General features: G+C 36.7%; 3 protein-coding genes across 3 annotated transcripts; all 3 read right to left on the bottom strand.

Moving 5' to 3' along the window:
• Positions 1–3,692: 3,692 nt before the first annotated feature.
• LOC107879352 (wall-associated receptor kinase-like 20) lies at positions 3,693–4,301 on the bottom strand. The gene has a single exon (XM_016726401.2). The coding sequence runs from the start codon at positions 4,299–4,301 to the stop codon at positions 3,693–3,695; it is 609 nt and encodes a 202-aa protein (XP_016581887.2).
• Positions 4,302–13,177: 8,876 nt separating this feature from the next.
• LOC107839657 (single-stranded DNA-binding protein, mitochondrial) lies at positions 13,178–17,895 on the bottom strand. The gene is made up of 6 exons (XM_016683234.2): positions 17,673–17,895; positions 17,394–17,584; positions 16,298–16,503; positions 16,126–16,226; positions 13,657–13,716; positions 13,178–13,467 (listed from the first exon to the last, which is right to left on the bottom strand). The coding sequence occupies exons 1-6, from the start codon at positions 17,731–17,733 to the stop codon at positions 13,451–13,453; spliced, it is 636 nt and encodes a 211-aa protein (XP_016538720.1). The 5' UTR covers positions 17,734–17,895; the 3' UTR covers positions 13,178–13,450.
• Positions 17,896–19,863: 1,968 nt separating this feature from the next.
• LOC107839656 (pre-mRNA-splicing factor 38) lies at positions 19,864–23,260 on the bottom strand. Its single transcript, XM_016683233.2, has 5 exons — positions 22,698–23,260; positions 22,523–22,613; positions 21,524–21,650; positions 21,372–21,442; positions 19,864–20,550 (listed from the first exon to the last, which is right to left on the bottom strand). Exons 1-5 carry the CDS (start codon positions 23,107–23,109, stop codon positions 20,085–20,087), a joined length of 1,167 nt encoding a protein of 388 aa, XP_016538719.1. The 5' UTR covers positions 23,110–23,260; the 3' UTR covers positions 19,864–20,084.
• Positions 23,261–25,957: the final 2,697 nt, after the last annotated feature.

Genomic DNA, 25,957 nt, shown 5'->3' with positions numbered 1-25,957 from the left:
AGTGTTCGAATGAAGTGGTCCATGAATCGTATATTCACTATATACTGTTGGTCTCATAGGGACAGGAGATTGATTGCTTTTATCGTAGAATCAAATGCTTTGTTAGGCAAACGCGTGGCAGCGTTAACATTTAAAGGGTAATATAAAATTCCAAATCACCAAATAAATGACGTCTAATCTGTTCACAGCTAAGATTTTAGTATCACTTTACCATTTAGGAGTGTTTAAGGAAAATCGAAATATCAAATCATGGACTAATTAAAAAGCTACTATACTATTGTGAAAGTGAAAGTGCTCCATTAATCATATACTCCCTGGCCTAACAGAGAGCATAGTATTGTAGAAAAGTTAAATGACTCAGATAATGGCCTTAGAAATTTATCTTTAAGTATGAGAAATAACCAACCTCATAGTTTTAACTTCTACCCTTGACTGCTATATGCTATTTTCATGAAGCGTGAGAATTAAGTAACAAAGGAAATTGATGGATCAGAAAACAAGCTTGCATTGTTGTCACAAAAGAGAAAATTAGCAAGGCTTTCGCCAAAAGGAAGAAGCTTTTTAGTGTAACTGGCTGTGTATCAACTGGAAATTTAGATAAAACAACTGAAGAAGCTTTGATTTTAAGGTGCGCCATGAGCAAAGAACATACGAAATTTAATTAGAATATATATAAACCATCATCGATCATTGCTATCTGAAAAGAATATGATGATAACCATAAATGCCAAAAACAAGATGAATGCAGATTGTTACTTACTGGATGCTGAAGATTACACAAACGAAGTTTTCACACTCCAGCCAACACTTCATTCCACAAGTATCCTTACTCTTTCGCAGTTATTTTGATCATCGATCTGAACAACATTTTGCAGAGTGCTGACGAATGAAGCAACTACCCAATAAATAACGGTGCCCCAAAAGGGGCATCTCTTCCTGCTTCTGAACAAAATACAAGTGAGAAGAAGATGGACGCCAGTCGTAGAAGGCAAACTAATAACTGAAGTTATTCAAATTACAATTGGAAATAAGGAAACTTGTGTTACTGCAGAGTAAATTTAGAAAAAATAGGCCACTCCTCAGCTGCTTCCTCCCCTCGCAACCCCAACTCCACCAACCACGTAACATATTTCAACAAATTATCAATACAGATGAGCTCATCAATACTTACCGAGCTCACCAACATGGGTTGTGGTACAACGGATGGGGTTGCTCCACTCTTAATCAGAGGTCGAGTGTTCAACCCTCGGATGAGGTTCCACCCTTAACCAGAGGTTGAGGGTTCGATCCTGGGCATGGAGAAAACTTTGTTGGGAGCGCTACCCCCGAATGGGGTTCTACCCAGCGTGAATTCAAATTAATCAGGTTTCAATGTGGGTATCGAAAACCAAAAAAAAAAATACACATAGTGATGAGACTTTCACCACCTTTTAGAAGCCGAACCTTCCCTGTGAGAAAATTGTATAACATCAGAAAACTTTACTATGCTAGAACATTCTAAAACTTTACTGTAAAATTTATGATTTCAAATTTAATTTATTATAATATTTTTCACAATTATTCCTCCCTTCAAAAGGACTTTAGATTAAATTAAAAAAAAAATTGAGAAAAAGCTGAAAATAGTTCTTATGTTTGTACTTTGAGTCAAAACCATCATCAGTTTAGTTATATGAAATACTAATAATCTTTATTATTATCCTGTGTACTTTTAGTCCAGCTAGTCCTCCATCTACTTACTATACAAGAAGCGTGCGTGGGTTAAAAACAGGATTAACATGTCTGTTTTTTTGTAAATTAATTCATATTGGAGGGCAATTATGAAAATTCAGCTATCTCCAATTTTACCTATAGATATTTACGTGTCAGTAAAGACACGCGTCCATGTGACTTCACTAATCTTCATTCTTCAATGCTCTTTCTCATTCTCTCACTTGCATTTTGCTCTCTCTCTTTTGCAATTTTCAGGTACTTCTTTGTTACCCTTTCATGTTCCTTTTCAATTTACTCTTTCCTCTTTATTCTCACATACTATTTTTCTGGATATTAACATTAATAAAGTATTATTCGAAATTTCGAAAAGACTTGTGTAGATCTATCAAAATCATAAATTAGTTAGCCCATATAAAGAAAAGTATCTTCTTCAATTATATATCCTCACCTCAAACCCTCCTTAAACTCTATTTATGTATCTCTCATTTTTCTTTTATCTATTATTTCCATTCAAATATCTGTAGAACATCTAGCTGAAGAAACCACAAGGAGAAAAAAAGATGGTATGATAAAGGAAATTGACGTCAAATTAGTTCTATCAAACAATAAATAACAAACAATTAAAGACCACTTGAGAAACTATCTACCAGATTTATTTTGAATAGTTTAAATGCATAGGACTATTAAATTAATGTTCAATCAATTAAGTTTTTTTTTGTTTTTCAATCTTTAAGGTTTTCCTTTTTTAAAAAAAAAAATCTCCATTGAGGGGAAAAATCTCAATGTAACCTTTGTTGTTATATATATCTCCAAATCCTAACTTCTGTTTGGCTAGAGAATATTTTACTCCTTAAATATTAATCCTCATATCATATAATGACTTCTACATCATTTTTCGACTAGTGGATGACGATTGATGGGACATATACTTTCAGCCTCTGATAGTGAAATCATATATATTGTAAAATGAATAGGAGTTTTTAGAGACCTAAAATCACATAAAATCGACAACACATTGAAATTTATTTAATTCCGAATATTTTAAAACAATTGTTTTTAACTTTTACTCCTTGGATTAGAAAGATGTAAATCAACAAAGTTTGTAATGTATGACGAAGAGAAACAATTCCCTAAACATAACCGGATATCAGCTATCACACAAACCTATATTTTTTCTAAAAATTACACAAATACACAATTTATATTTTTAATATTACAAAAAATTCCAACTCCCTAAACATGTTACAAAAATTCAATATATGCATAGAATGTTATGTATATGTCGGTTATGTTATGTATATTAATACATATTTTTTTGGTGGAGATAGAACTCTTTAAAATTTATAAAATAAAGAATTTTTGACAATTAAAAGAACTCTTTTATTCCCTTACTGCGCTTGTTCATGAGTATCAACCACTTGAATAGTGCCTGGCCTGGTTTCGTAAAGTACTAATACAATATTCTCTTTTCAATACAAAATAAACCATTTAAACTTATTTTTGTAATTTTATATTATGTTCCTGAAATATTATATCCAAGTGGTGATCAACACATTAGCCCATTAGCCGAAAAACAAGAAATAAAGAACAACTCACCGACAGTCGCTGATCTAATATGGGATTTAAGACCAAGTGAGTTATGTTCTTTACATGGACATATGTTTTATCTCATCATATGTAGATGTATATACTTGCAAGCATAAGTATACTTCGACACCCCACACGAAATAATCACAACTTAAAGACAATCGACAACCACATAAACTAGAAAGTTGCAACACACGTAACATGCACACATAACAGGAATAATGTTGTCATAATATAATCTATGTTGCTCGATTCTTCAAAAATATTATTAGGGGCCAGGGTATATGTTGGATCCTCCAAATGTGATGTATTTTTGAAAGATCAAACATGAATATATGGTATATTTTTTTGTTTGAAAAATCTTGAGTAACATATATAGGCAAGCAAATGCATGCTTAGTTTGGGGGTATCCACTGTAGCTCAATGCCATAACGCCATGCATTGATAGACTCTTCTGTCTTAAAATCCACCAGAGATATATAAGCAGTGCATCCTCCATCTCTAATCCTAATTCTATGCGAAGTGACGGATGCATCTTTCAAGTAACTGCAACACAATGTGTTCTTACAGTTCCTTCCTTGATTCGCCTCCTCGAACCGCCTACACGGGCTGCTCGAAGAACAGTTCAATGGGAACAAGAAAATATTCTCAGAACAATTAAATAACATGATCATGTTTCGCGAAGATACGTTAAAAGGAGAATTTTCATCAATCTTAAAGCCACCCAGAGAAAGATCACAGGATTGGCAAGAGATGAAAGGAGGGCGAATGATAAACCTAGATGTATATGGATTGATACTGAGGATTTTGTAATAAAATCCTACAGATGACAAGAACTCTAAGGTGTCATTGTTACAATAAACTTTGTAGTTAGGATTACCACAATCATCACTAGTACTTAGAGGGTATGGAACATCCATTGTGCCACATTTTGGACAATTATTAGGATATGATGAGACAGAAGCAAATGGAAAGAGAGAAAGAAAGAGTACCAAAGCAATCATGGTTAATTTTGAAGTATACTCTAAATTATAAGAATTTATTTTGGTGAATAGCTTGAATACTTGTGCATGTTGAAGATACTGATCAAATAGAAGATAAGGAGAGTGTATGATTCTGTTAGGGTAGTTGATTCTGTTAGAGTTATCCTATGCTTTGCATCTATAATTGTACTAGTATTATAGTAGTAGTAAACATCTACTTGTATATGTAGTTGACTAGTGATACAACTCTTAAGTCTTCAATATTGGCATAACTAGGACTCTTGTAAGTAGTTTAGGACTCTACAACTACATAGTATTCAACTCATATAAGTAGGAGCATGTACTCAACTCCTTAATTATCATAAATATACTTCGATTCTCTTCATTGTGCTTGAGAATTCTACATGGTATCAGAGCATTAAGCTCGTTCCGCTGATTAAATATTAAAACCAAGAACTGAACATCTCAAATCCTGAAAATGGCTTCTTCTACATCCTCTGCCAATTCTCTTTCCACTTCTTCTCTTCACCACCTCATTCCTTCCTGTTCTATTAAACTTAAGCCAACAAATTATCTCATATGGAGAACACAAATGATGCAATTGATCCAAATCATAAGATTAACTTATCTCCTCAAGGAGAAGAAACCAACTATAAATGATCCCACTACTAGAAAGGCTGCTGAGAAAACTGTGGTCATAGATTCTAAGAAAGGTGAAGAAGATAGTAAAAATGTTGATGACTAGGAGGAGAAAGATGTACTGCTGAGGAGCTGGAACTCAGGTACCTTGACAGAAGAAAGCATGTACCTCATAATAGGTTGCTCCACTGCCAAAGAGATATTGGAATGCTTGGAAGAAGCCTATCCTCAAGCAACAAAGGACAAGGAATTTCAGTTTAAACAACAATTGCAGAGTGTTAGGCTGGGAAACAAGAAGGTTGATGAATATATCAAAGAGTTCAAAGGCATCTGTGATGGACTTGCTGCTATGCACAAGCCTATTGATGAGGACAGTAAAGTTATCAACTTTGCTAGAGGCTTAGGTCTCAAATACAAGACGTTCATGTTAGGTAAGGAACCCTATCCTACACTAAATCAGTTTATTAATGCACTCAGGGGTTTTGACATGAGGGAGGATGAAAAAGAGGTGCCACAACCAAACTCCAACATGGCATTCTCGGTTGTCTCTAGTCAAAGAGGCAAAGGAAGATGAAATTTCTCCAGAAGAAGAGAAAATAACAAATTTAACTCTAGAGGAAGAGGTTTTAGACCTGCTGCATCATATAATCATATTAACCAAAACAATCAGGGTGGAAATCAAAATGACAACCAGAATAAGGAGAAAAATGCAAATGAGTCATGTCAAATTTGTGGTAGGAATAACCACACTGCTCTTAAGTGCTTTTACAAGTGTGACTATTCTTACCAGGCTGCAGATGAACTTCCACAAACACTTGTTGTTGTAAATTTGCAGAATATATCAAGTGGTGATGATACTTTATATGTGGATTCAAGTGCTACTAGTCACATGACAAACAATTCAGGTACTGTATCTGATCTTAAACACTATAAAGGTTCTAATAAGATCATTGTTGGAAATGGATCTCAATTAGATATTACACACATTGGCAATACAGTCAGATCAGAGCTGAAATTACAAGAAGTTCTTGTAGTACCTAAGATTGCTAAAAATCTGCTCTCGGTTAGTAAAATTGCTAAAAATAATTCCTGCACTCTTGAATTTGATGAAACTAATTTTGTTGTAAAGGACAAGAAGACAAGGACACTACTGGCCAAGGGATCTAAAAGAGATGGGTTTTATGCCTTGGAAGACAACAATCTCTATTCATTGACTGCCACACAAAACTGGAAGACCTCAGACATCATTTGGCATAATAGATTAGGACATCCTAGTTTGAATATTTTAAAGATTTTGAGTAGTAATAGTTGCATTAACGTCAGTAGTTGAAATAAAATCCATACTGTCTGTTCTAGCTGTCAGTTGGAAAAAGGTTGTAAACTACCATTTGGCTTGAGGAATAAAGTTGAGAAGGAATCTTTATTGAAAATTCATTGTGATATTTGGGGTCCTGCACCTATTGAATCTACTTAACACATGAGATATTATGTAGTGTTTGTAGATGATAACACAAGATACACATGGCTTTATCCGTTGAAAAAGAAATCTAAATTTTTTGATGTATTTCTCAAGTTCCAAAAAATGGTCGAAAAATAATTCTCTAAAGTTATTAAGATTTTTCAATGTGATGGAGGTGGTGAGTTCATCAAAACAAAATTCATTAAGCATCTAGAAAGTTGTGGTATTGTCAAACACATCTCTTGTCCTAATACACCTGAACAGAATGGAATTTCTGAAAGAAAACACAGGCACATAGTTGAGACTGGACTTACTATGCTACTTCATGCTAACCTACCTCTTTTTCTATGGGTAGAGGCCTTCTTAACTATTGTGTTCCTCATTAATAAATTGTCTTCCTCAATACTGAAAATGACTCCTTTTGTCAAATTATATGGTGCATAACCTGACTATAACAGCTTGAAGGTGTTTGGATGTAGATGTTTTCCGTACATTAAGGGTGATCCAAGTGTAGCCTAAAGTCTTATCCATGTGTTTTCATAGGATATAGCAGTCTACATAAAGGATATCGATGCTATCATCCTCCAACAAGGAGAGTCTATGTGTCAAGGCATGTCATTTTTTATGAGTGTACATTACCTTATATACAACCAATATAGTCTCAAGCTAAAGCTGATGTCTCACCTCACCTAGCTACCTTTGTTGATTTTTTTACTAATTTGCAGGCACATAATTCTGTTAAAGTCACTCCAGGTAAAGTGTTGTCGGTTGTGGTGAATCAAGCTACTCAAGCAACTGTTGAGGATCAGGCTACTCAACTAGTACCTGCTGAGCTTATGTTGCCAACTGTTGATAACCAAACAACACCAGTTGAACCTATTCTAGCCACTCTTGTTGATGATGATAGGGATTATAGTTCCATATCTGAAAATGAGTCTTCTAAAATGCTTGACATCTCAAATGCTGAAGCAATAGGAGATGCTACTAATCCACCTAGCATACCACAACCCATATTACTCTCAGTGTCTAATCCACAAGATGATAGTGTAGGTGCAACACTTATAGAAAATAGTGCAGCTTAGACATCACTAGAACCACAAAGGCATCATATGATCACTAAATATAAGGCAAAATCAGCTACTTTACCTTATGTGTTTCTTGTTTCAAGCAAAGAACAGATCATGAGGGAACCAAAATCAATAAATGAATCACTGAAGTCACCACACTGGTTTGCAGCTATGCAGGATAAGATAAATGCTCTACACAATAACAAAACCTGGATACTAGTACCTAAACATGCAGGTATGAACTTGGTTGGCTCCAAATGGGTGTTTAAGACTAAACTGTAGGCAAATGGAGCAATCGACAGGTACAAAGCAAGGCTTGTTGCTAGGGGTTTCTCTCAACTTGAAGGAATAGACTTTGAAGAAACATTCAGTCCGGTGGTTAAGGCTACATCCATTAGAGTGGTTCTGTCCGTAGCTGTTGCTTCGCATATCAGACAACTTGATGTCAAAAATGCATTTCTACATGGCTACTTGCAGGATGAAGTATACATAAGTCAACCTCCAGGATTCATTGACCTCGGGTATCCAACTCATGTCTGTTTGTTAAAGAAGGCATTTTATGGTCTTAAACAGACACCTAGAGCATGGTTTGACAGATTCAGCATGTATTTGCTTCACATTGGTTTCACTTGTAGCAAAGCAGATGCCTCTTTGTTTACTTTACATGGTAACAGAGGGACTATCTTATTATTACTATATATGGATGATATAATTATCACAGGAAGTGATCGAAAGCATGTCTCAAAGGTGGTCGCTAAACTTGGGAGAGAATTTTCTATGGAAGATCTTGGTCCTTTACATTTCTTTTAGGAATTGAGGTCAAGTACTTCCCAGGTGGACTGCACTTGAGTCAGGGAAAGTATGCTACTAAGTTGCTTAATAAGACTGATATGATACGGGCAAAAGCAATAAATACACCTCATGCACAGAAACATGGCCTACATAAAGCTGTTGGAAACCCTATTGATGCATCTTTGTATAGAAGGATTGTGGGAAGTCTTCAGTATTTGACACTAACAATGCCTGACATCACTCGTGCAGTAAATCTAGTGAGTCAATTCATGCAGAGTTCAAATAGTGAACATCTTCAAGGTGTTAAAGGGATCCTCGGGTACATCAAAGGAACTTTATATCATGGGCTCAGAATTATCTCACAATCACCCTGCAGGTTATATGGCTATTTGGATGCTGATTGGGGAGGTTGCACTACAACTAGGAGGTCAACTATAGGTTATAGCATCTATTTAGGTACAAATTGTATCTCTTGGACCTCGAAGAAACAATCCATAGTAGCAAGGTCCAGTGCTGAAGCTGAATATAGAGCCTTAGCTTCTACTACAGCTGAGATGACATGGATCCTTTACCTTCTTCGTGACATTGGAGTATATCTCAAGATAGTGCCTATACTGTATTGTGACAATTTAAGTGCCTTATACTTGACAGTTAATCCAGTGATGCATGCCAGAACAAATCATGTAGCAATGGACTACCATTTTGTTCGAGAAAAAGTGGTCAGAGGACAGCTAGTCACACAGTTCGTAAAATCTAGAGATCAGCTAGCTGACATTCATACAAATGCCTTGACAAAGCCGGCGTTTGCTAATTTCAAAAGCAAGCTAGGAGTGAGTATTCCACCACTCTCTAGCTTGAGGGGAAGTGTTGAAGATACTGATCAAATAGAAGATAAGGAGAGTGTATGATTCTGTTAGGGTAGCTGATTCTGTTAGAGTTATCCTATGTTTTGCATCTATAATTGTATTAGTATTGTAGTAGTAGTAAACATCTACTTGTATATGTAGTTGCCTAGTGATACAACTCTAAGTCTTCAATATTGGCATAACTAGACTCTTGTAAGTAGTCTAGGACTCTACAACTACGTAGTATTCTCCTATAAGTAGGAGCATGTACTCAACTCCTTAATTATCAGAAATATACTTTGATTCTCTTCATTGTGCTTGGGAATTCTACAGTGCATCTATTTATACAAAATTTTTGGAGGGTGGCTAAGAGCATATGCATGTGTCACGAATTAGGCAAAATCGTGAAAATTATTGTTTAAGGAACACAGAATCCTTGCCAATATTCGAATATGCAATGGTATCCAAGTGTCATTAACGTAGTTTTTATTGGCCAAATTTATACCATCACTAAGATTAGTGCTCATTTATTCTGTATTGCAATTATTAAGGTACGCGACAGCTGCATCAGCCACAGCATTTTGTTTCATTTCTTTTATCTGACAAACTTTGATATATTAAAAACAGCCTTTATGGTGATAGGGTAAGGATACGTACGTAATTCCACTTGTTGTCGTCGTTTACAAACTTTGACATGTACAATACGTTCCTATAATCTATATTTTGATTTTCAATTACAACCAGGCTCGAATAGTATTTACAACTTGCATTCTTAGTATTACAGCAACTATTTCATAAGGATTCTGCAACTTTTGTCACAAATAATTTGAACTTTTCACAACTCAAAAGTTGATGAAATGGATGTTTTCAGATTTCTTTCACATCTTTTAGTGTACTGAGATTTGCAAGGACTTCCAAACGAGTCCAATGAACTCTCTTTGTTGCTTCGCTGTTTTTCCTGTATAAAGGTACTGGTGTAATTCGTAGCCAATGGCATATGCACAATTGCCAATTGTCAAAAAGAGCCTAAAAGACACGCACACATTAAGTATGTTAAATTAACATAGGATGAATCAAAGAAATCTTGTGTTTGATTATATAATAATGTATTAACAGAAAGTGAGATTAGGCCATAAAGTGCTCGAATGAAGTGGTCCATGATTTGCTATTCACTATATACTGTTGGTCTCATAGGGACAGGAGATTGATTGCTTTTTTCGTAGAATCAAATGATTTGTTAGGTAAACGCGTGGCAATGTTAACACCAATATAAAATTTCAAGTCACCACATAAATGATATCTTATCTGTTCACAGCTATGATTTAAGGATCATTTAACCTTTTAGGAGTGTGTCTTTAAGGAAAATCGAAATATCAAATCATGGAACTAAGAGACTCTATACTAATAGTGAAAGTGAAAGTGCTCCATTAATCGATCTCCCGGGCCTAACAGACTACATAATATTGTAAAAAAGTTAAATGACTTGGATAATGGCCTTACAAATTTATCCTAAATATGAGAAATAACCAACCTCAAAATAGTGTCTTAACGTCTACCCTTAACTCCATGTATGTGATGACTATACACTATTTTCATGAAGCATGAGAAATAAGTAACAAAGGAAATTGATGGATCGGAAAACAAGTTTGTATTTGTTGTCACAAAAGAGAAAATTAGCAAGGATGGCTGTGTATCGGCTGGAGATCTAGATAGAACGGCTGAAGAAGATAGAAAGAGCTTTGATTTTAAGGTGTGCCATGAGCAAAGCACAAACAAAATTTAATTAGGATAGAACCCATCATCAATCATTGCTATCTGAAAAGAATATGCGAACCATAAATGCCAAAAACAAGATGAATGCAGATTTTTACTTACTACCAGTCTACTGGATGCTAAAGATTATACAGACGAAGTTTCACACTCCAGTTAACAACCAAGACTGCGACGGGGCTGACGAGATTCCGGTGGATTTTTGGAAGTATGTTCGTGAGGCAGGTTTAAGGTGGTTGATGGATTTGTTTAATGGCATTTTCAAGACTGCAAGAATGCCTGAGGCTTGGAGATGGAGTACGATGATTCCGTTATATAAAAACAAGGGTGACATTCAGAGTTGCAACAACTATAGGGGTATTAAGCTGTTGAGTCACACTATGAAGATTTGGGAGAGAGTGGTTGAGCGGAGATTGAGGAGGGTCGTGTCCATTTCGAAGAATCAGTTTGGATTTATGCCTGGTTGCTCGACGACAGGGGCAATCCACCTGGCGAGGAGATTGGTGGAGCGGTATAGAGAAAGGAAGATGGATTCACACTTGGTGTTCATCGACCTGGAAAAGGCATATGATAAAGTCCCGAGGGAGGTTCTTTGGAGATGCTTGGAGGTGAGAGGGGTCCCGGTAGCGTACATCAGAGTTATTAAGGATATGTACGATGGAGGGAAGACTCAGGTGAGGACGGCGGGAGGAGACTCAGAGCATTTTTCGATCGAGACGGGGTTGCATCAGGGATCGACTCTTAGTCCGTTCCTATTCGCGTTGGTGATGGACGTGTTGACTCGGAGTATTCAAGGCGGGGTTCCTTGGTGTATGTTATTTGCGGACGATGTAGTGCTGATTGATGAGACGCGGAGGGGGGGTGTTGAATGACAAATTGAAGGTTTGGAGGCAAACCCTTGAGTCTAAGGGGTTCAGGTTGAGTAGGTCCAAGACGAAGTATTTGGGATGCAAGTTCAGTGACTTGAGGCAGGGGGACGAAGTGGCGGTGAGGTTGGACTCCCAGGATGTTTGTAAGAGGGATAGTTTTAAGTATCTTGGGTCTATGATTCAGAAGAATGGTGAGATTGATGAGGATGTCTCTAAACATATTGGAGCAGGTTGGATGAAGTAGAGACTCGCCTCGGGAGTGTTGTGTGATAAGAAGGTGTTCCTTAAGCTTAAAGGCAAATTCGTCCGTCCATATTGTATGGAGCGGAATGTTGACCGGTCAAGCACTCCCACATCCAAAAATTGAAGGTGGCGGAAATGAGAATTTTACGTTGGATGTGTGAACTTACTAGAGGGAACAAAGTTAGGAATGAGGTTATTCGGGAGAAGGTGGGGGTGGCTTTGGTGGAGGACAAGATGCGGGAAAAAAGGTTGAAATGGTTTGGGCATGTGATGAAGAAGGGTGCGGATGCCCCAGTTCGTAGGTGTAAGAGACTAGCTTTTGATAGTTTCAGGAGGAGAGACTAGCTTTTGATAGTTTCAGGAGGAGTGGAGGTAGGCCGAAGAAATATTGGAGGAAGGTGATTACGCATGACATGGAGCAACTTTAGCTTACTGAGGACATGACCCTAAATAGGAAGGTGTGGAGGTCACGAATAAGGGTAGAAGGCTAGTGTAAGTGTGTGGATTGTAGCAGACAATCAAAAGAGATCTTGTGTAGCCGGATTCGCAACCCTAAGACTGTGTACGTAGGTGTCATTGGTATGTGAGGATATGTTACTACTAGGTGGGAGGCCTATTTCTTATTTCTTGGTTCCTATTTTCTTATTTAGTGTTGTCTTTATTTCTCGTATTTCGTTTTTTTATTCTGATTTCATTTCTATTACTCCCTCCGTTTCAAAAAGAATGACCTACTTTCCTTTTAGTCCGTTTCAAAAATAATGATCCCTTTCCCTTTTTAGCAATATTTTAATTTCAACTTTCCACATGACATATTTAGAACCACAAGATTAAAGAACATTTTGGTACATTTGACACAACTTTAATTTAAGGCCACAAGATTCAAAAGTCTTCTTTATTTTCTTAAACTTTGTGCCAAGTCAAAGTAGGTCATTCTTTTTGAAACGGAGGGAGTATTTCTTATTCCTGATTTTTTCGTTGTGTCATCCATCCTCCTTGTTTATGATTTTTTATCTTGAGTCGGGGGTCTATCAGAAACAGCCTCTCTATTTCTTCGGAGGTAGCGGTATGAACTGCGTACATCTTACCCTCCTCAGACCCCACTTTGTGGGAATACACTGGGTTTGTTGTTGTTGTATCATTCCACGAGTATTCTTACTCTTTAACAGTTACACCTAGTTATTTTGATCATTTGAACATCATTTTGCAGTGGTGCTGGCGAATGAAACAACTATCCAATAAATAACGGTGCCCCAAAAAGGGCATCTCTTCCTGCTTCTGAACAAAATACAAGTGAGAAGAAGATGGACCCTAGTCGTAGAAGGCAAACTAATAACTGAAGTTATTCAAGTTATAATTGGAAATAAGTAAACTTGTGTTACTGCAGAGTAAATTTAGAAAAAATAGGCCACTCCTAAGCTGCTTCCTCCCATCGCAACCCCAACTCCACCAACCACGTCCCATATTTCAACAAATTATCAATGAGTTTCTACATCAATCCTTCTCCTGCCAATACCAGAAAAAGTACAAGTCCAATAAAAGCAACAGAGGGGAAGAACCAATGTTTCATTGAAAACAAATATGGTGGTACAAAAGGGATCTGACGACTTAGGAAATAAATCTGGTATTGCAACCCAAATCTCATAAATTCGACAAAAGACAATTTAATTAATACTATAACAGAAGAAAACTTACGGAGCTCATCAATACAGATAGTGCTGAGACTTTCACCACCTTTTAGAAGCCGAACCTTCCCTGTGAGAAAATTGTATAACATCAGAAAATATATGATGCGTTATCATCTGTTTCACTGACAAAGAAGTTAATCATATAGTAATACAGCAGCAGCAGTAGGCAGCCATGCATAACAATAGTAATATTACATATTTTTTTGCAGTATATTTTTGAGTCAGTTATCTCACATCTACAAACCATCAAGTTAGATACAGAAAGAATTTAAATCAGAGTAATACCTCAAAGCTGTCTTGCAAATTTACTCCCTCTTAACTGTATTTGAATGTCATGCTTTCTCTTTTACTTGTACCAGTTTAAAGACCACTAAACTAAATCGAATCACCCACCAAAGATTAATGGTATAGTTGATTCCAATTTTAAGAATTTCCAGATTGACTTAAATGGATCAACTTTTAATTCCGTTATAAAAATACCGAACAAGAGGTTTTATCACCTTATCTTTTGGCTTACCTATCATAAAACCAATCTATTTATTTGATATTTCAACATCGTGAAATACACTACTGCTAAAGAACATGTAAAATCAACCATAACATTCAATTCAGAATAGTGGGAGTACTTTAATACTAAATGCACATAACTGAACCTGGCCATGAGTAGCAATATTGTAGGGATATTTTTCTCATTAAAAACATATGTTATCAAGCATTTCGTGCCTTCACTTTTTACATTCTATTCCTTGAAAGGTTCAAATCTGAACATAAAGACTTCTCTTTTTTCTTGTCCACGCCCACGAAATTAAATATCAGAACAGCATAACTGCAAATGGCCGTTCAATAATCAAATACCATGGAATCCACTATAACTAACACTTGCTAATTTTTCTTCAGTCCCCTAGTTGAACTCTTTGTTTTTTGTTCACTTCCTCACTTCAAATATCCAAATACTGCTCCTGTAAAGCAAGCCCGGAGCTACATTACATTCCTTCAGTGGCAGCAATGGGAATAAAAGGTGCAACCACAGGAATTAGTTTCAGTTTTGGTGCCATAGTCCAAGTTCAGTAAAGCTTAGAGAAAGAAGAAGGTGAAGCAGACTGTCTGTTTACTGTTGAGGTCCTTCGGGACTAATGGAGGGGCTGATAGGTGCTGTTACTTTTTTAAAAAAAAAAAAAAGGCCATCCCGGTGCACTAAAGCTCCCGCTATGCGCAGGGTCCGAGGAAGGGCCCGACCACAAGGATCTATATTACGCAGCCTTACCTTGCATTTCTGTCAGAGGTTATTTCCAGGTGATGTTACCTTTTAGTCGGCTCTTTTTCTCTTTTTAACTTAAGAAGTTTCTTTTTTTCTATAAGGAACTTAAAAAGATCCTACTTCTACTTTCTCCTAGTATTATATCAGCGCCTCGGTCATCCTACTAAAAATTAGAACTGATTTGGCTCTAATTTTAATAGAATGAGAGCAAAATGAACTTGAATTTGAAATCTGGATGAGGGCCACTTTTCCCAAATCGTGAGGGACTAATAAGTTTTACTAATTGAACAGACCTTACTTTTGTTACTAATTTTGTGAAAATCCCAAACGTTGAGGTTTTGGAAGACAGATCCCCCCCCCCCCCAAACAAACCAAGTGTTCCACACCCTCTCTTTTTGAGGGTACTACTCTTGGATGTCGAGGATATAGGTGTGGTAGACAGATGATATTTCTTCTAACATTAGTGATGAGTACCAAACTAATGAGGCACAATTCATACCTACAGGAGTGGATTCTCAACAGTTGCTCCCCCAACCTAAAACTTGGTATATTTCCTTCATCTTGCTAACAGACTTCGTATACTCCACTTTCTAAGTATAATAAAAACCTGTCTTGAACCTTGTGTTTTAAATCATTTTGTAATTCTCCTGCCAATGCATTGCAGGCTTTATCCTCCTTTGTTAGGTATATCTACAAGGTTGGCGATTATAGAAGTATGAGTCTACTAACTTTTTTCTTTTGACAATTGAGTCTACTAACTATATTTTACTCTACAACCCTGCTCATTAAAGCTTATGAACAGGGAAAAAGATATAAGATGATATAATAACTCGCAAGACAGCCTCACAAGTTAATACTCCTTTTATTCAAAAATGTCAGTTATGCATCTTCCATCTTGTAACGCCATAAAATATTTGACAACGCCTTTGAAATATACAACATCCAAAATGCAAGTATATAGAAGAATTTTGAAGCTAAAGCATTATTTGACTTTTTCCTCAAAAAGGAAAAAAATTTAGCTGAATTCTTTCCGTCAACAAATAAAGTAGAACATGCAAGTCTGATATAAACTTTAAAATATATTTTTTCTAAATATCTGTTTTCAATGAAATCATCACAGGAAATGGGGTGCAAGGACTACCATTCAGTGACATATTAAATTCCCACATCTTCAAATAAGACAAACCATGGGGGATCACAATAAACATAAGGATGTACCATCTCTGCGCACGCAAATTTCTGGTATGCTTTTAACTTCACCACTGAGACTGTCATTGTAGACTCTGGTTTCAATATCACCCTCAATGTAGACTGAGGAGCTGAGAGAACGTATATATTAGAGAATAAAAGAGAAATGCAATGTGGATTATAGGGGGAAAAAGGTACTTACTTTTTGGTAAGTTTCTGAACGGAGTATTCCCCAATCAATTCATTATGCACAGCGACTCTATGCCACTGAGCAGGCCTAGGCAAGTCTCTGTCTCGGATTCTCTGATCGAACATGCCACCTGTTCCAACAGTGAAGATAGTGACAGTTCGTCCATTTCGCAATATCTTCTGCAAAGGAGAATTCCCGACTTTGCCACATATAATAGCCTGTCAAAAAAAAAATCCTGCCTTTAAGTGGATCTCTCCATTGCCCTCCAATAAAACAGACAAACAATTTAAAAAGATAATAATGCCACCATCCTTGACATTTTTGGTTAAAAAATTAAAATTAGATAATCTAACAGCTTGCTTTATTTGGCTATAGTTTTGGAGTTATGACATATCTCAAAAAATGAACATAGCTCAGAAATTGTTAAAGAGATGGACCTTGGGTCAAACTCAACCCCAAAAGCTAGCACATAAAGGGAGGACTGCCCAAGACCAAATAAAGAGACCACGGACACCCCTTAAACGACCAATGTGAGACTCCAGAACCCTCGGCACTGGAGTGTGCATAATAACGATGGGGGCCGAAGGGTGACATCAGAAACAATGAACCAGCCCTAGCTGCATCATCATGTTAAAGAAGTAGACCTGGGGCCTAACTCAATCCCAAAAACTAGCTCATGAAGGGAGGATTGACCAAGACCATATAAAGAGATGAGGTATCCTTAATCCACCAATATGGGCCTCCAACAGAAATCACATTCCAATTTCTAGATTCCATCATTCTGGTCCTAGAAATATCTTTCTTAATCTAAAATAGCTTCATTTTCAACCAAGTTCTCAACAACTTTGCCCACCCAAGCCTCATTCAGCACACAGGATCAGTTCCAACAATTTAGCAGACTCACAATGATTCGAGAGCAAGACAAAGGTCGGTGAAATAATGCGAAAAATCAAAAATCCAAAATAGCACCCCATCCAATCAAACCCAAAATCACTCAAAAAACAAACATTAACTGATACAACATTTTTGTTCATTCTTTCCTGTACAACTAGTGCAATTACAATCCAGTCTTCACTACGCTTATATGTCTTTGTAAAACAACATATACCTTGTGAACACCCCGAAAATTCCAACCCTTTCTTGGATCCACACTTTGCAGCTGCAATTCAGGCTTTTCAGGAAGAAAGTCACTATCATCAATTTCAACAGCTTCATTAGTACTTGCAGGCTCATCTCCATCACTACCAAATGTACCAGTTGAATAGGACAACCTAGAGCTTCCTTCCACACCCATCATCACTGTAATTTTTGCAATAAAACAACCTTAATCATAACGAGAAAAAAAACAATACGTAGGATGAAATTGATTGTTATACAAGGGAAGAACCTGGGGTGGCCGCTGGAGAACAACGCAAGAATTTGACAAGTTTAGTAGCTACTGAATTCATTTTGCAGTGAATGGAGAATTAGGGGACAAGGAGGGTTTTAGTGGAGACTACACACTAATACGGGTCGGGTTTGCACATTGGGGCACGGCTAGTCGGTTAAATTTACTACTACTCCTACTCAAGTGGACCCTGAGTATAATAAATACGTAATTTTGTAATTGGGTGAGAAATGTTTTAGTCCTTTAAAGATTTTTATATTAAGAGATGTTATTTTCTTCATTGAAATTTAGAAGGGTCATTTATTTTTATTTAAATAAAAAAAAATTATATTAAGAGATGTTATTTTCTTTATTGATATTTAAAAGGGTTATTTATTTCTATTTAAATTGTACAAAAGACAACGAGAACTCATTTCTTCGCCACAGTGACACAATAGTATCTTTTTGTCTTCCTTTTCTCTTTGCTAAATGTGAAACATGATGTTTTCAATGTGTCATGTCAATATTGATCTATATTTTAATCTACATTATATCGAGTTTCATAAAGCATATGGATAGAATAAAATAAAAGTGCTTTTTGGTAAATTGTGAAATGAGATGTTATTTGTTTAACTACCCCTTGAAGATTGAAACACCGATTCCGCAGTTTGGAAAGAAAATGGGAGCTAGAGCCGTAGAGGTTTGTGAAATAAGCAATCACTTTACGGATGAGTTTTGATGAGAAAATATGTAACCAACTTTTATCCCTTAATTCCTGTTCACAGGCTATAATAATTTTACTAATATAACCTTGTATAAAAGATAATTGAGGGCAGATGTATGATATCATTGGCGTATGAATAGGGCACTATGCCATAATCCCATTACCCACGTCTACTGAAGAGCAATAACAATGAAAAGAAAAGAAAATCCCCTACTCTTGTAAACATAGGGATATTGTGTTTGCCAAGAGGAAAACAAACTTGTTCAAAGAAAATGAATATGGAGAAGGGGAGTTTTCATAGTATTGGAAGACTGAAAAGTCCTAGTTCTCTCCTAAGGTATTCACAAATCAATGGCTTTGCCGTGTCCCTACAACAAAAGGTGAGAGTGAGATTACCCAAGTTACTTCTTGTCAAGAACTCTATGGGAAATACTGAAAAGGGTGTGAATGGGAAAAGGAAGAAAATCAAATGGACTAAAGCAGCAGGACTTCCGCCAAAGGAAATTGGTTCACTTTTCGGCAATGCTTCTCGCAAAAAGAAGCCGCCGTTGCAAAGGGACACTTCAAGCTCTAGAAATGACGGACGTGATGATGCTTATGCTTTGGACGAATGCATGGAAGAACGAGATCAACTGATAGCCTCCGGAAAGAAAGTCAGCAGCGTGTTTAAGACTTGGATGGAAGATTCAGTGGAGCGGTTAACACTGAGTAAGTCATGTTCATTCAAGAAGATACTGAGGATCATAGACACAAAGGGAAAGCCATTAAAGATGAACAATGAAGAGAATGCAGAAATATCAACTGGGAATAGAAAGCAACCACGGATTTTACCCCGAAAACTTTCAGGATTCTCCGAATTCAGGTTCAGAAAGAAGATTGGATTTTGCTTCACCAACTGGACGAACAACAAAGCAGATACTGGAACAGAATCTGAAGGTGCAGATGATGATGCTGTTACTAATACAGAGAACAACATCAACTGGGCATCAATCAAGAAGCGGACCGCTGGTTACTGCATCATTGGAAGAGTGAAATCCATACACAAGAAAGTGGTGAAACAGGGAAGAGAAAGCAAATATGAGGCTGAGGAAGAACAAGAGAAAGTTGACCTGGAATTATGCAAGAAAAGGATACTTATGGGAGGAAAATGTCGACCATTGAGTGCGTCTGGCAGTCTTCACTATGATCAGGATGGCATTCTGTTACCAGAACTTCCATATCATGAGTTGTAACCATTTTGATGTTGCTAGTGTGAAGCTCGTTTCTGCACATTTTTTGTAGGCTGAACTCTTCCTCCCTGTATTTCAGCACTGTACATTTAAGTTAAATTGTATTAGCATCTACAGAGAACACAATTGCCTACCTACTACTTTTATACTCCATGCATGCTTTCTGAGACTCTAGGGGGATTAACCATAGATCAGCATCCTTAGCCATGATTATGCAGAAAAACATGTCAAATCATAAAGAGAACTCTAATGAGATTTATTTGTTGGAACTTTTTAGCTTCAGCTAATAATACTAGAGAAAAACAATAAGCAAGGAATTTGCAAACTGTGAAAAAAAGGAGACAAAGCTGCAGCTTCCAGTATTACATTATTAGTACACTAAAAATAAGCAAACAAAAAGAAGTGAGGCAACAAGGCCAGAAGATCACACATCACCAGAACATATTGAGTATTAAGAGTTACAAACGCAGATGTACATATTCATAGCTTCAAAGGCTTTAATCCGAGCGATGCTCTAAGCCTATTCGCTTCTGCAATCTCTGGATCTGGATGATCTGTTCCATCATCTTTCTTTTCTTTCTTCTCCTTCTTCACTTTCTTCTTCTTAGGTTCATCCCGAACAGGACTAGCACTGCTGCGAGCATGCCTTTTACGACGGTCGTCCTCACGATCTTTACGGTCTCTGCTTCTACTTCTGCTCCTCGAATAACTCCTGCGTCGACCACGCTCACGATCACGTCTATCACGTTCCCTGTCCCTTCCTCGATCCCTCTCACGACCATAGTCCTTATCATCATCCCTGAGGCGATGACGATCCCTGTCTCTATCTCTATCTCTCTCTCTATCCCTATCCCTATCCCTGTCACGTCTGCCACGTTCCCTGTCATAATCACGATCTCTGTCATAGTCTCTATCATAATCTCGATCTCTGTCATAGTCACGATCCCTGAAAAAGAAAGGCATATAGAAGCTCAAATCAGAAAATAAAAGGAGAACCCCAACTAACAAAGGAAAAGCATAAAGTTAGATCACGTTGTGAATCAAAAAAAGAATGTTCTAAGTATAAACTTCGGTCACCGAGTAGTAATATCAATAACACTAATCTGCACAAAATGCCAAATCGCACGTGTAATTCAAAATAAGAGCATCCTAAACTCAGTTAATAACACAGTTAATAGACAAACCAATCACATTGCCACCAACTGAAACAATTAGACAGTGGAAATGTATGATCCATCATACTTCTCAACTGCACACTCTCAGTGCAGTGAAACCTGGCAAGATCACAAATTTTTTAATATAGGAAGCTATGGTAGTCTCCAAAAGGCTTAAAATGCCATTTGGTTGAAGGCTTGAAAGCATGTGAAGTGTGTGCTTTGTGTTATTGAGTATCTCTGGATGCTTAAAAAATTCAGCTTCCACTCGAACAGCAATCAACATAAAATGAAGTATGAACAAAATTTCACATAACCAAGTCCAAGTCAGGGCTGGTCAACTTCACCCAAAAACAGGAACTTGACAAGCTACAGCTTTACTGAAGGATTTTAAAGTACAATCCTTTGTAATGATGCAAGCGTTCTGGAGTTTACACTGGGTACCGGTATCAACTGGAGATGGGAGCACTTCTTATTTAATAGGAGTATTTGCATTTGTAGGACCCATACATGTCATTTCCACTTCACACAAGTGAGTCGTGAAAAAAATGAAGAATCCAAGTGTCAATGCATTAATTAATAAAGAGAAGGACAGCGGATGATTGAGATGTACCTGTATCTGTGACTATCTCTTCTTCTATCCCGTTCTCTCTCCCTAGATGGACTCCCCCCACGATAGTAATCCTGCATTTTATTAGAAATCAGTAACCAGTACAAGCCTTAAAACAATGATGTCCATCTAAACTAAGCACGTCCAAAATCTACCTTTTCATGCTCGTCATCTAATCCAGTGGCAAGTGGTTCATCCTCATCCTTCTCCTCTTCCTCTTCAAAGTCATCTTCCAATGCACTTCTCCGAGGTTCCAGCTGTTTATTCTGTTCCAATATCCATCTGGTGGCAACACATGATCTAAGACGGAGATCTAACAGCACTAACACTAGCAAAAACAGGAAAATAGCAGGAAAAAGCACAGGACAAAATAGACAATTAAGAAATTAGACTATTAAATAGTTCTTTCTTTCTTCAATTAATATTATTGTGATGACGACCAAGTGTTTCAGGCTAATAATGATTTTCCTCTGTGTTATCATCTTAAACACATAGACCCTTCAACTAAACCAATACAAGCTAGGCTTACACCTTGTGTTCAATAAACTGAAAACTCATGGGCTTCAATGGTTTAAACAATCTTCCCTATTATTGCTCTACCCTTAAAAATGTCAACAGAAAGTAGAAAAAAGAAGAGCCAGCACATCATCCACTGCAAAATATAAACAAACAAAAACATAACGGCCTGCCTCTCCAGGGAAGCAGAAGTCTTTGTTTGGAGCAAAAGATAAACTAACCAACAAATTACATACTCATGAACAAGGCAGAGTCTTATCCTACACGAGCCAAATTGGATATTCAGTAAATGAATCATGTTGTGCATGATTCTATGGTCTTCCATTTAGGTGCACATATGCTCTTTAGGGCTTGTTTGGTATGGGGATGAGATAAACAAAGTTATCCCATGGATTAGAATTTCCCATGGAATCAGTTATATCACCACATACATATGAGATAATTTATCACATAATTATAGTACAGATGGTGGGATAAATAATCCCGCGATTATTATCCATTATCCCTCATACCCATAAGAGTGTCCTCCAAGTATCTCTAATCTTTTTCTTTTTTTTTGAACTTGGAAACTTTACTCCAAGTACCTTTAAAGATTAAAAGGAAAGGCAAAAGGCTCAAATATTGAAATAGACAAATACCTTTTCTTGATACGGGGCATAGCAATATCACAAGAATAATCCGTCGTCAAAAGTTCATCAATATACTCATCCACATGTGTCAATGCATACTCTAAAAAAGGAAAAATTAGTCCTCAAAATCACAATTCAATCAGAATCATTCAACGAAATCCAAAAATAACCAACAAAAACTTACGCCCATCAGCTAATTTCCTCCTCAGCTTCCGATAATCATTATATAACGGCTCAAGATATCGATAAATATCAACATCGGTACCCGTAAGCCGCAAATAAAAAGCACCAAGTACACGAACATACTTATAATCTTCATTCTTTATAAACTCCACAACGATATCTTTTTCAGGCTGAATTTGGAGCATCTTCATTACAAGACAAATAAAGGGCGCAGGTTTTCGATTGCCGCCGAATGTTCCACCTAGGTGGTCGAGTTCCATAGCTTTGTCGACAAGTGTTTCTGCTGTTAACCCAAAACATTGTTCTTTCCAGTAGGTATTTTGGTATATTTTGGATCTGACGATTTTCTCTACGAGGTTCTGGGGGTTTGTTCCCCTAATGCTCTTCGCTAACGGGTCGGTGCGATTCGCCATTTCTGAAACCCTAATTGAAAAAGAGGGTAGAAATCCCCAAATAGATGGAAGAAAGAGGAGAGAAGTTAGGGAGTGAGAGAATATAATTGGGCTTTTCTTGGGCCTATGAGGCGGTTCGTCTAAATTGGTCCAGTATATCCGGGGTATCGGATACATATATACTCTGTTATGTATACAAAAAAGGTTTCCTATTTATAGTTCTTTAAATTAATTAGAGTAAATATATAATTACACCATTGATCTTGTCCGAAATTTTTAAAAAGATATCTAAACTTTAACTTCGACCTATTACCCACAAATAATACACCATTTTGACCCTCCACGTGCCACAAGCACGTGAAAAGACAAAAATTGACTTTTTTAATCAATTAGAAGCTGTCACGTGTAAATAATTTATATTATTTTTAAAATTAATATTTATTTATTTTTTAAAATTATTTCATAACCCTCCCCCTACTCACCCCACCCCCACCCCCACTCATCCACCATTGTCTTCTTCCCCAACTTCTTCTTCATCACCATAACTCAACAACAACATCAATTACAACAACAACAACATCAATTACAACAACAATAACAACATCATCACTATAATTTTAAAAAGGAAATATGATGTACAATCTTCATTTTAATTGAGGGAATTGGACGGGAATGGGGGGAAGGTGTTGGACGGGGTGGGGGTGGGATGGGGTCATAAATAAAAATGGAGCTTTAAGCTCCATTAAAATGGAGATTGTATAGGAGCTTTAAGTTCCATTTTAATGGAGGAAACTGGACGCGAGGGGTGGGGGGTGAGGGGTGAGGGGGAGCTGTTGACCTGGACGCATGGGGGGAAAGGGGAGCTGTTGGACGAGGGGCGGGGTGGGGGAAGAGGGGGGCGATAAATTAAATAAAAAGGAAAAAATTTATTAAAAAAATAAATAAAATATGAAATTAAAATTATTTGACACGTGGCAGCACCTGATTGGTGCGTGCATTCACTTTCTTTATTGTGACTGAGATTCAGCGAAAAATGATGTATTTGCAACGAAATAAAGAAGAATTGTGAGGTAATAGGTCGAAGTTAAAGTTTAGGTGTGTTTTTGCAAAACTCGAACAAAATCAGTGATGTACTTATGTATTTACTCAATTAATTATTACTGTAACTTCAAATAAACTTCTTATCATAATGATATTAGTATGTATCTCAAATTAAGTTTTCTCCATGTCTCATTTGTTTTTGTTAAGGTTAAGTCGTCTGAATTTGGATGCACATCTGAATGACTAAGATGTTTTCTCTAAATCTAAATATTGAATAATTAATCTAAAAATTACACAAATACACAACTAATGTTTTCAATATTACAAAAAATCCCAACTCCTTAAACATATTACGAAAATTCCAGCATATACTTAGAATGCTATGTATATGTCGGCTATTTATGTATATTAATAGGGAGAGAGAATACAGTAATTTAAAAAAGTGGGAGAGAGTGTAATTACTTCCAAAAGGGTTAGTATTTATGTTATTTATACATAATTAATATTGTTTTGTTTTAACATCTAAATATGCATAATTTATTTATTAACAAACATAATAGATAAGTTCAAATTGCTAATATAATAGATAAGTTCAAATAAAATAAGTAATTAAATATTAAAAAATATATAAATTTAATAAATAAATTATTATTTGCTTTTAAAATATTAAATGTTTATGTTCGCTAGTGATGGTGGAGATGATTTGTAGTAGCATTGGTGGTTGGTGGTAGTGGATAATAACGATGGTGGTGATAATTGTGATTGGTGAAGGTCGTTTGTGTAGTGGTTGTTGTGATGGTTGAAGTTGATTAATGTTAGTAGTTAGCGGTGTTGATGGCCGAGGAATATCTGGCTGTTAAAATTGTGTTGGTTGTAGCTAGCAGTGATGGCGACTATGGTGGTGGCAATGGATAAAATTGTAATGGTGGATGTAGTGGGTGTGGTAGCGACTAACATCAATGACCAGAAGGGTAGCAGTAGTAAGTTGTTGTGGTGTTAGTTGTGATTGGTGTTTGGTGACTGTGGCAGAGGTTGACCGTGTAATGACAGGGGCAGTTAATAATTATAAATAGAGTGGTGGTAGTGGTGGTGGTTGTGAAAATTATGAAACAACTAGGCAGTAACGCTCTCCCTAGTCTATAAGGCAGGCCTCGCAAGTAGTAATACTGTTTAGGCATATCAGAAGTGGACAAAATTTTTGTCCCAATCCTACAAAGTTTTACCTACTGCTTATTCATATATACAGTTTGAGGTCCTTGTCAAACCTCTCAGCATAGTGTGACTTTTATTTGGGAAAAAAAAAAATGTAATTATGGGTATGTAGGTATGGAAGATATTTAGACAACCTATCAAACTCTTAAGAAAGGATTTCCCACCCATTTGAGGAATATGAACTTGACTGATATTTAAGCGAAGCTTTTGATACCTTTACTGTGTTCTGCAAATGTAACTGATGCATTGGCACTTGAAAGTTTCAATCAAGGCCATTCTGGAATTGTTGGATGCCCTTCACTTCAATGTATGAAAAAAGATTATTAAAATAAAGTTGAATCGAAGTTATACCTCCTCTTTGAATAAACTTTTGAGCTCAAATCTAGTTATTTTTAGAAAAATATCAGGTGAACTAACAAATCCCTAAAGTGCCTCGCAGCTGGAATGACAACAGGCTGTCATGCTGCGTGTATTATATTGAATTTACCGGATGGTCTGCATTTTGGAAAAATCAAGTGCCTCAACCTGCATTTGTTCATCTACAAATGCCAAAACGACCATTGAAGATTAAACAAAACAAACAAGAGAAAGAATATGTAAAAGCTGTAAGCTTTTA

The sequence above is a fragment of the Capsicum annuum genome, chromosome 8 (genome assembly GCF_002878395.1).
Source record: "Capsicum annuum cultivar UCD-10X-F1 chromosome 8, UCD10Xv1.1, whole genome shotgun sequence".
Classification (NCBI taxonomy): domain Eukaryota; kingdom Viridiplantae; phylum Streptophyta; class Magnoliopsida; order Solanales; family Solanaceae; genus Capsicum; species Capsicum annuum.
This window is presented reverse-complemented; position numbering and strand designations above follow the sequence as displayed.

Bases quoted from the DNA above. Each gene is read 5' to 3' on its own strand.
- LOC107879352 (XM_016726401.2), bottom strand. From the start codon at position 4,301: ATGATTGCTTTGGTACTCTTTCTTTCTCTCTTTCCATTTGCTTCTGTC.
- LOC107839657 (XM_016683234.2), bottom strand. From the start codon at position 17,733: ATGAATTCAGTAGCTACTAAACTTGTCAAATTCTTGCGTTGTTCTCCA. The intron at 16,504-17,393 runs GTATATGTTGTT...TTTTTTTGACAG, and splicing joins ATTTTCGGGGTGTTCACAAG to GCTATTATATGTGGCAAAGT. The intron at 16,227-16,297 runs GTAAGTACCTTT...ACGTTCTCTCAG, and splicing joins GTTCAGAAACTTACCAAAAA to CTCCTCAGTCTACATTGAGG.
- LOC107839656 (XM_016683233.2), bottom strand. From the start codon at position 23,109: ATGGCGAATCGCACCGACCCGTTAGCGAAGAGCATTAGGGGAACAAAC. The intron at 22,614-22,697 runs GTAAGTTTTTGT...TTCCTTTTTTAG, and splicing joins GAGGAAATTAGCTGATGGGC to AGTATGCATTGACACATGTG. The intron at 20,551-21,371 runs GTACATCTCAAT...TTTCTTTTTCAG, and splicing joins AGAGATAGTCACAGATACAG to GGATCGTGACTATGACAGAG.